This window comes from Puma concolor, chromosome D3 (assembly GCF_028749965.1).
Source record: "Puma concolor isolate L17-30 chromosome D3, mPumCon1.1.hap2, whole genome shotgun sequence".
NCBI classification, from domain to species: domain Eukaryota; kingdom Metazoa; phylum Chordata; class Mammalia; order Carnivora; family Felidae; genus Puma; species Puma concolor.
The window spans coordinates 25,964,242-25,974,590 of NC_141678.1; the positions used below are offsets into that span (position 1 = coordinate 25,964,242).

General features: G+C 51.7%; 1 protein-coding gene across 1 annotated transcript; it reads right to left on the minus strand.

The window, feature by feature from the left end:
* Positions 1-3,361: 3,361 nt before the first annotated feature.
* On the minus strand, positions 3,362-9,976 carry CRYBA4 (crystallin beta A4). The gene is made up of 5 exons (XM_025933386.2): positions 9,926-9,976; positions 9,200-9,318; positions 7,433-7,574; positions 5,283-5,425; positions 3,362-3,693 (listed from the first exon to the last, which is right to left on the minus strand). The coding sequence occupies exons 1-5, from the start codon at positions 9,962-9,964 to the stop codon at positions 3,546-3,548; spliced, it is 591 nt and encodes a 196-aa protein (XP_025789171.2). The 5' UTR covers positions 9,965-9,976; the 3' UTR covers positions 3,362-3,545.
* Between the last annotated feature and the right edge of the window lie 373 nt (positions 9,977-10,349).

A 10,349-nucleotide genomic window follows, 5' to 3' on the forward strand; every position in this document is an offset into this window, starting at 1 on the left:
AAGGTGAGGACAGACAGGAAGCAGCCACCTGCGAGCCAAGGAGACAGGCCTCACCAGAAACTACCTCTGACGGCACCTTGATCTTGGACATCAACCTCCAGGACAGCGAGAAATACTTATCCGTTGCTGAAGCTGCCATTTTGCAGCGCTCTGTTCTGGCAAACAGCAAGCAAGATGCCCTTGGCATGTTCGAGGAAGACTCACTGGAGGGACAGGGGGTGAGACGGGCCATGGGAGAGGCAGGTGACGGCCAGCCGGTTAACTAGAAAGATGCTGTTGTGCTGTGTTGTGTTGTGTTGTGTTGTGTTTTGTGTTGTTTTGTGGGGAGGAGAGGAGGGTTTTGAGCAGAGGAGTGACAAGGTCCATTTTCTTTTTTAATTTTTTTATCTTTATTTTTTAGAGAGAGAGAGACAGAGAGAACGCAAGTTGGAAAGGGGCAGAGAGAGAGGGAGACACAGAATCTGAAACAGGCTCCAGGCTCTGGGCTGTCAGCACAGAGCCCGAGGCAGGGCTCGAACTCCGGAACCGCGAGATCATGACCTGAGCCAAAGTCCCACCCTTAACCAATTGAGCCCCCCAGGCGCCCCCCTCACCTCCCACTCTTAGCCACCTGGCATCACTCTCCGGGCCACATACGGGCGCCTCAGACCCGATGGCGGGTGTGAACGCTCTGGTTTTGACCTGGGTCGTGAAACTACATGGGGTGGGTGGCAGGGGAGGGGGGTGGTTTGGACCAAGTGGGGATGGTAAGAAGAGATTGGATTCTGGTACAGTTTGCAAGGACAGCCTGCAGGATTTGCAATGGATTGGATTGGGGAGTGAGAAAGAGACATGTTATGGATCCCAGCTGGAACCGCGTAGCTTCCGTTTTGATGAGCTGTTTGCAGTGCGCGTTTGGACGTCCACGCGGAGGTGCCCGGGAGGCAGCTGGACATTCAGGGATCAAGTTCAGACAAGAGGCGGTCGTAGAAAGAAGCACCCAGGAGGGTCTTCGCCGCCCCCCACCCATCTCCTATCACCTGCCCCAGAGTCGTTCTTACCCATCCCAGCCCGGCAGCCCACAGGCTCCCCCCACTCTCCCAGGACATTGTAGCCCGTGGTGGGTTCATCTGAGAGTAAGGACTTCACGTGCCTTGTTTACCACTCCCCGGGGGGCCTGGCACGCAGAGGGACCCCGACAAATGCTGGTCTGAATGAACGGGACGACCCAACGAGGGGTTAAGAATTACCCAAGAACAAATGTTCCCAAACACATCCCTCCCCTTCCGGAGCCGGATAATGTTATCTTTTCCAGCAGGCGGCTCGGACCCCACCCTGTCCGGTCTCTGTCCGACTGACTTACAGCAAAGGAAGACACTCCGGAAAAAAGAGCCAGAGGGCTTATGACTGTTAAGGCAATCTACATAATAAAGAACCCAGGGGTGGGGAGAGAGCCGGAGAGGGCACGGAAAGGGAGTTTATTTCTTTGTTTCAGAGACCTCCCTTGGAGGGTAGAGGACTTTAGGGTAGTATGTGAGAAGGAACGGGGTAAAGACAAAAGGAATATGAGAAATGTCGCTAGGGGAGAGAACTGGCCCCCTTCACACGTGGCTTTAAAAAACACAAACTAAGGGGGCGCCTGGGTGGCTCAGTCACGTGATTTCAGCTCAGGTCGGGCTCTGCACTAGCTGGGCACGGAGCCTGCCTGGGATCCTCTGTCCCTCTGTTTGGCCCTCCCCCACTGGCTGGCCGTCCCACTCACTCACGCTCTCTCTCTCTCTCTCAAAAATAAGTTAACATTAAAAACATAAAAAATAAAACACTTGTGTACTAGGAACAATTTAGCAGGAAGATAGCAATCATCAATGTAAGTTCACCAACGGGTGCCTGGCTGGCTCTGTCGGCGCAGCATGTGACTCTTTGTCTCAGGGTTGTGAGTTCAAGCCCCATGTTGGATGAACAGATTAGTTTTAAGAAAACATACACACGCACACACACACGCACACACCTAATAACAGAGTATCAACATTCTGGAAAAAAGAAAAAAAATCAGGAAACAAAAATGGATAAAACTAAAGGGAGAAACAGATAAATCCAGCTTATAGTAGGAGATATTAACAACCCTCTCTCAGTGATTGATAAAAATCTGAGTTAAAAAAATCAGCAAAGTGGCGCCTGGGTGGCTCAGTCAGGTAACTGTCTGACTCGGGCTCAGGTCACGATCTCAAGGTTTGTGAGTTCGAGCCCCGCATCAGGCTCTGTGCTGACAGCTCAGAGCCTGGAGCCTGCTTCAGATTCTGTGTCTCGCTCTCTTGCCGTCCTTCCCCTGCTCGTGCTCTGCCTCTCTCTCTCTCTCTCTCTCTCTCTCTCTCTCTCTCTCAAAAATAAGCATTAAATTTTTTTTAAAAAATAAAATAAAATCAGCAAAAATGTACAAAAATCTAACCCGCATTTGCCAAAAACACTAACCAACCTCAGCTTGACCTAATCGACACTGACAGAACGCTATACCCAACAACTGCAAACCTTAAACAAGTCTCAAGTATACATCCAAGTTTATCCAAAACGGACCATTTGCTGGACAATAAAATAAGTCTGGATTCATTTCAGAGTCTTGCAATCTTACATCGTTCCAATTTTAGTATGTGTACTGCCAAAGCGAGCATGAGTGTTGAAATCTCATACACTGTATTCTCTGACCACAGGGACTTGATAACAGAGCAATGACAATAAAATATCTAGAAAATCCCAAAGGGATAACATGCCTTTATTAAAGGCATGTTCTTATTAAAGAACCCATGGGTCAAAGAAGAAATCACAAGGGAAAACAGAAAATACCCGACTGAATGATAATGGAGACACGTCCAATTCAAATCTGGGGGGAGCATCCAAAGCTGTGCTCGTAGGGAAATTGATAGCTCTAAATGAATATATGGCAGGGGGTGGGGAACAGGGCCCAAAATTAATGACCCAAGAGACTACCCTTAAAAGCTACAGATGTGGGGCCACCTGGGTGGCTCCGTCAGTTGAGCATCTGACTTCGGCTAAGGTCATGATCTCGCTGTTCCCGAGTTCAAGCCCCGCATTGGGCTCTGCGTTGACAGCTCAGAGCCTGGAGCCTGCTTTGGCTTCTGTGTCACCCTCTCTGTTTCTGCCCCTCCCCTGCTCGCACTCTGTGTCTCTCTCAAAAATAAATAAAAAAAAAAAAAAAGAAGAAGCTACAGATGTGGAGAATAAAGTAAACCCAAAGTAAATAGAAGCAAGGAAATACTGAAGAGAAGAGTAAAGCTGAATGAAGGAAGACGCAGGCAAATGATCAAGCGCACCAACCAAGCAAAAGACCGGTTCTTTGAAAGGATTAATAACGTCGGAAAGCACAAGCTAACACTAGACCTTCTTTTTTATTACTTTTTGTTTTTCGTGCTGACTGTGCATGAACTGGCTCACATGGGTGCTGGGCTCACACGGGGCACAGGGGGCGGCAGAGGAGAGGGCACGGAAGGACCGCCACAGCTCCTCCGTCCAGACAAGCACGCGTTGGCTCCTCAGCGCCGGTCCCCCCCTGCTCACTGCTGGATCCTGCGGACGCTTTGCACCTGGAAGGTCTGGGCGTGCGAGCCCCACTCTCGGAAATGCTTGTAGTCGCCCGAGTGGTGATCACACTCCAGCACATACTGAAAGCCTCGGTAGCCGGGAAACTGGGAGCACACCCAGCTGGGAAAGGGAAGAGGCAGACGGTTACCCTAGAGAGGCATCAGCGAGGTGAGCACACGGGGGACGAAGGGACTCGCTACAGACACATTTCAGCCATCCTGGCCTCCCTTCAGTGCCCGGAATGTGCCCTGCTCCCCCCACTACTGGGCCTTTGATCATGCTGTTCCCTCTGCCAAGAACACCATTCCAGCCATTCTTTGCCTGGCCCCCCGCCAAGTTGTATTTATCCTCTGGGTCTCAGCTTGTTCTGAGGACTTGCTCTCCAAATCAGGCCACACAGTCCCTTATGGGTCCTGGGTAGTTCTCGTATAATTAGACAGTTATCAGATTATTTGTAAAATGTCAGACTCCTCCGCCAGCAGGTGAGCTCCTAGGTGTAGGGGTGTGTGTGCCTCGTTCATTGGCATTTCTGATTCCTAGTGCAATGCCCAGCACAGAGGAGGGGCTGATAACTATGGAGGGAGGGAAGGAAGGAAGGAAGGAAGGAAGGAAGGAAGGAAGGAAGGAAGGAGAAAGGAAGGGAATCCTATTCCTTTCCCTCCTTCCTTAGCCAGAAGCCCTTCCAAGGAAACGGGCTACGTTGTTTCAATTCATCGACCCCTACATTGCTCAGGACCGGTCAAGACTCAGTGTCTCACTTTCTGAGCTTCTCTTTCTTCTTTGGCAAGAGAGAAGTGGACCCAAGAACCACAAGAGGTTCATCCCACTCACAACAAGATTCTCTGACGGTTCCTGAGAAAACTTAAAACCAAAAACCAAAACCAAACAGACAAAAGCCCTCCCACCTTCACCCCTGCCAAGGGCCAAAGGGCGCCTAGAAGGGGACGGTATCGTCCTCCCCAAGTGAAGACCTCACATGTCAGGCCTCACCTGCCAGCCCCTGTGGGAAAGGGTGGGAAGGGTCAGTCCGTCCTGGGCTAGATTTGGTCACCCAGCTGCTGCTGACGTGGAACACGGTGCTTGAGCCACACCGTTTTCTTTATGGCTGGACATCCCTTCTCTCCTCTTCTGGGGAGAGACCCCTGCCACCCTACGCTACCTCCCAGTCAACGTGGGAAAATGCTCATTTGGTGAAGAGCATGTGACTGTTCCTAGCCAGTTAGACCACCCTCTTCCTGCAGCATGACGATTGGTTCAGAGTTGAGCACATGACCCAAATCGGCCCAATGAGAGCCTTTCTGAGAACGTTGGGTGGAATCACTGAAAAGAGGCGCCCTTCCTGGGGTGGGCTGGAGTAAGAAGCTTCACTGTTGTCTTTGCATGGGGAGAGCTTGCCTGAGATTATAGCCCCAGTGAGACAGACAGAACAGGAAAGAGAGAGCCCTGCTGTAGCACCTGGATCCAGCCATGCCTGAAGCTAGTTACAAGGGTCAATAAATATCCTTTGGGAACAATGTCAGGTTGATACGGGAATCTACCACTTGCAACCCCACAAATTCCACCTGATACCTCCCTGTGCCTGAGTGTCCTCCTCCGGATTGTGAGCGTCAGAGCCCCAAAGTCCCCAGCACACAGTTTTCACAAGAGATGTCCCTGTCCCACCCAACAGCCTCTCCTTCCCCGCCAGGCAGAGCCTTGGATTCACTTACGCCCCCGAGTGGACATGGAAGGAACCCACTTCATTGCCATCCCAGCCCATGGCCTGGAGGGAGGGGTAGTCATCACTCAGCTCGCCTTTCCTGCCCAGAAAGTTCTCTTGCTCGAAGATGGTCAGCCTCGAGTCACGATGGTTCTGTAGGCAAAGGAAACTGTCAGGCCACCAGACACCCAGCTGAGAACCAAGGAGTCCCTGCTAAGCCCCTGCCCTTGACCCCCACCCCCATCAGCCTTCCTTGCAAACCTTTTGGAAGGGCAGTAAGGCAGCAAGCACCAGAAACCTTACAAGGGTATAGCATTTGCCTTTCCAGAAATGTACACAAAGAAAAAGAAAGGAAGGAAAGGAACGGAAAGAAGGAAAGAAAGAAAAAGAAAGAAAGAAAGAAAGAAAGAAAGAAAGAGAAAGAAAGGAAGGAAGAGATGGAGGGAGGAAAGGAAAGGAAAAGAAAGAAAGAAAGAAAGAAAGAAAGAAAGAAAGAAAGAAAGAAAGAAAGAAAGATGGAGGGAGGAAAGGAAAAGAAAGAAAGAAAGAAAGAAAGAAAGAAAGAAAGAAAGAAAGAAAGAAAGAAATGGAGGGAGGGAGGGAGGAAAGGAAAAGAAAAGAAAGAAAGAAAGAAAGAGAGAAAGAAAGAAAGAAAGAAATGGAGGGAGGAAGGAAAGAAAGAAAGAAAGAAAGAAAGAGGAAGGAAGGGAAACGAAAGGAAAGGAAAGGAAAGGAAAGGAAAGGAAAAGAAAAGAAAAGAGAAAAAGAAGGATCAACCTGAACATCCCACTAGGGGATCCGGTGGTAGACGGAGGTAAGAAGAGGACTGTTGAGATCTGGGTTCAAATCCTGACTCTCCATGTACCAGCTTGGACATGTCACACAACGTTTCTCCCCTTTTGCCGTACCCCTAAAATGAAGCTAACCTCCTCTCCTTGTCAGGTTCGTTTGGAGGGCAAAATGAAATCGGAAGCTGTAAACTGTGTGAAATCAGGGATAGCATCTGCCACAGTCCACCATGGGTCCCTATATCGGCACAGCGCCTGGGCCATTGTGGAATAAATACATGAGCAAATGAGTTTACTCACACCCTGAGACACTAGGGAGCCACGAACAGCGATGCTGTCAAAGAGATTTAATCACCCAGGAGGATGACTGTGATGTATTTGCCCAGGGAGAAAAGCTGGCTTCCAAGCCTGACGTTCGTTGTGATTCCATCTTTATAACAAAGTTACGAGTGGGCCTAGATACAGAGATATAGACGACATAGGTGTATAGATACAGACACAGATGTCAGTATCGATTGGGACAGGCAGAATCTGTGGGTAACAAACAAGACCAAAGGAAGTCTCCAGCACCTTTACGACCGGGCTTCTGTCTCAGAGGTGTGGAGATGAGAGACTTTTCTTACTCTGCCATATCAGGTGTTTTCCTGAACTCTGGGTGATCAATGATTTTTAAATTAATAAAAGTTGCCTTTGGAGAAAAACAATACACCTTTTTCGAGCTTCGGCTGTTTCGTCTGTAAGATGGGGAAAACGGTGCCCACCTCCACCCCCGACTCCATAAACAGTAGCTAAAGCATACAGTCAGGAACACTGGTAAGGAATCAGGAGCAAGAAATAGAACCTTCCTCCCCATCTTATCTGCCAGTATCCCCGAGTCATGAAAAGAGGGGCACCAAACACGCAGGGGCTCAAATCTTAACCAAAGTCGCCAAGGGCACAACGTTTGCACCTGTCTCTGTCCAGATGTTACCCATTCTTCTTCCCCACGAAATGGCCCCACTTCCAGATGAAGAAACTGAGGCTCAGAGAAGGGAGGGAAGCCATGTCACATGGAAGTGACAGGAAGATGGGGGTGCCTGGGTGGTTCAGTGGGTTAAGCGTCCAATTTTGGCTCAGGTCATGATCTCACAGTCAGTGAGTTTGAGCCCCGTGTTGGGTTCTGTGCTGACAGCTCAGAGCCTGGAGCCTGCTTCGGATTCAGTGTCTCCCTCTCTCTCTGCCCCTCTCCCACTTATGCTCTCTCTCTGTCTCTGTCTCTCTCTCTCAAAAATAAATAAACGTTAAAAAAAATTTTTTAAGTGACAAGAGGATGTGAACTCTGGCATATTCTGTTCCCAAGTCCCCACTGGGACGAGGTGGTGGCGGGACTCACAGCGCAGGTCACCGGTCGGAAGGAGGTGAGCCTGTCGGCTGGGTAGGCAGTGTTGCCGCTCCAGGCATCCCAGGACGGGTACTCGCCCCGCTCCAGCACGTACTGCTGCCCTTGGAAGCCAGCGTGCTCGTAACCTACCCACCTGCAGACAGAGGGCAGAGAGAACAGGAGGTAAGAGACCATTCGCCCCAAGTGCAAGATCAGTGGTTATCATTTAGGAGCATTGAACAACGTCTAGAGGCATTTTTAGTTGTCACGCTGGGAGGAAGGAGGAGAGGGTGTCTGCAGGAAGAGGCTAGACATGCTGCGACACATCCCGAACGCAGAGGACAGCCCCCATAACACAAGTATCCGGCTCCGGACGCCCACTGTGCTCAGGTGAAGAAACCTAGTCCAGACCCTGTAGTCCACTGCCTTGCTGTGTGTCCCTCGGGTGGGGGAACTGCTCTGTGCTGGTGCCTGACCATCTTGCATGCGGTCCTCTGGGCCGTGGAGACACGGCTTGATCACAGGCTGACCTAAGCCTTGGTGGGATTCCTTGTGATCCTCCAGGAACGCGGGGAGACAGGCAGTCTTGTGAGGAGCGGCCAAGGACCGTTCCCACCCACCTCCCTTTCTTGAGAAGGCTTCCATGAGACGATTACTCTCGGGGTCCCTTGAGACATGGGGCTGTCCACCGCCCTCCACCCTGGAGGGTCTAGCAGCGAGCCCCAGCCGAAGCGTGGAGCGGCTCCCCAACAGCGGGGCGCCCACCGCACTTGCTGTCACCCGGCCCCTTCTGGCGTCATCCTGTGGGGCCTGAGACGCGGCTGCCACCATGATGCCCTTGCTTTCGCTGTCTGCATAAGAAACAAGCTGTCGCATGTAAGTAATGAACCTGAGGTTATTGTCTCCTCCCCGGCAAAGCCTAGCGGTTTGCTAGACACAGCCCTGGACAGGTCACTGGTCCCATCTGACCCTCAGTTCCCCATCTGTGCAGAGCAGAAGCTAGAAGAGTGTTTCCCCGGGTGTGAGGTGCATAAATACCACCCCAGATGACCTCCATGGCACTCACAGGCATAGTCTAAAGTGACTCCGAATCACTTAGAACCTTGTTCTCCTTTCAAGCTACTTCCCAAACTTTTAGAAACTTCCATCTACTCTCGTAGCCACTAGCCCCATGTAGCTAATTAAATCCACACTTCTATTAAGTTAAATGAAAATTTTAGTTTTGGGGACGCCTGGGTGGCTCAGTCGGTTAAGGGTCTGACTTCAGCTCAGGTCACGATCTCAAGGTCCGTGAGTTTGAGCCCCGCGTCAGGCTCTGTACTGACAGCTCAGAGCCCGGAGCCTGCTTCAGATTCTGTGTCTCCCTCTCTCTCTGCCCCTCCCCCGTCGCACCCTGTCTCTCAAAAATGAATAAATGTTAAAAAATTTTTTTCAGTCCTTTAGTCGCACTGGCTCCAAATAAGTTCCCAACGGCCATATGTGGCTTTCAATTTACACAAAAGAGGGACATTTCAGACCCAACACTTGGTTCGAAAGATCTGCCCCTACAGGCCTGCCTCATCCAGTGGGCAGGCTCTGCATGAACGTTGCCTGCTGCATTTGGGCAGTGCACAACCTGCTTAACCTTATACCACTCCCCAGCACTTCAAACCCAAGGAAGGCACACCGGTACCGTTAGAGTCTGGGAAGTTAGGGCCTAGAACACCCCTTTCTAGATCCCTTCCTGTCCGCCCCCATCCCAACTCAGATCCGCCCCCGCCACCCCCAGCCCAGACTCACGCTCCGCTCAGCACTTTCAAAGATCGCACAGTCTCAAAGCCAAGCTCCAGCACACTGGGGCACTCTGCCGTAAACTCGTGCCTCCGGCCCTGGAAGCCCTCTTCATCCCACACCACGATCTGTGACAGAGGGAAAAGGTGAAGACCAGCCTCAATCAGAGTCCGGTGGGGGGGGGGGGTGAGGGACGAGGACCTCACCCCAGGCCTAGGGGGCGGGGGCGGGGGCGGGGCAGGGATCGCAAACTCAGATGTCTCCGGGAGCCAGGTGGGTGAAGAGACCCCGCCAAGGGGTGGTCTCAGCTCAGCGCCACCTATTTTTTGCCACCTGGAGATGCCGGCCAGATTTTCCAGTGTCTCAAGACCATCACTATATCTGGACTCTTCTGTGGACCCTCTAGGTTTTTAAAGGCTGATTTGGAAACAAACGCATTTTCACACAGCGGAGGCCGAAGAAACCGTGCCCAGAGACTGTGTGCAGTCACCTGTTTGCCACTGTGTAACGGTTAAATCTGGGGGCCAGAAGACCCAAGTGCGATTCGAGACCCCTGTGTGTAACCTTGGGCCAGCCCGTTCCCCTCTTTGGGCCTTGACTGCATGCTCTACAAAATGGGCTCTCATGACATGGCCCCAGCGTGAGGTGGGGATTCAGGGGAGGAGGACCGAGGGGGTCGCCCATCTCTGCGGCCCCACCCCCACTCCTCAGACAGCACCCCGTGGGTCTGCCTACCTTCCAATGTCCTGTGGTTTTGGTGCACTGCAGGGCCATGTTGCCAGCTTCCTAGGCAAGAGAAGAACATGATAAGCTTCTGGCCCGCCCCTCCGCTGTCCCTCTGGATGCTACAGTCTCGTTTGGGCAGGGTCGGGAGCCAGATGGCGTCCAGATGCGACGGGGCCCTCTCCTCTTCCCATCTGTGACTAACATCATCTCCCTTACTTCCATTCTACACACCATCTCACAACTCACCGTTCCGGGTCCCATTGCCTCTGAGCCCTGCTCGGTACTAATTTATCCGCTCACTACGGGAAATTCTCCGCGGCTGCCAGTGGGATGCATCACTCCAGCAAATGCCAGAGTGCTCAGTTTGAGAGAGCCCCCTCCCCGCAAGAGGACACCTGACCCAAAGAGGCGACTCTCACGGTGGCCATTGAGG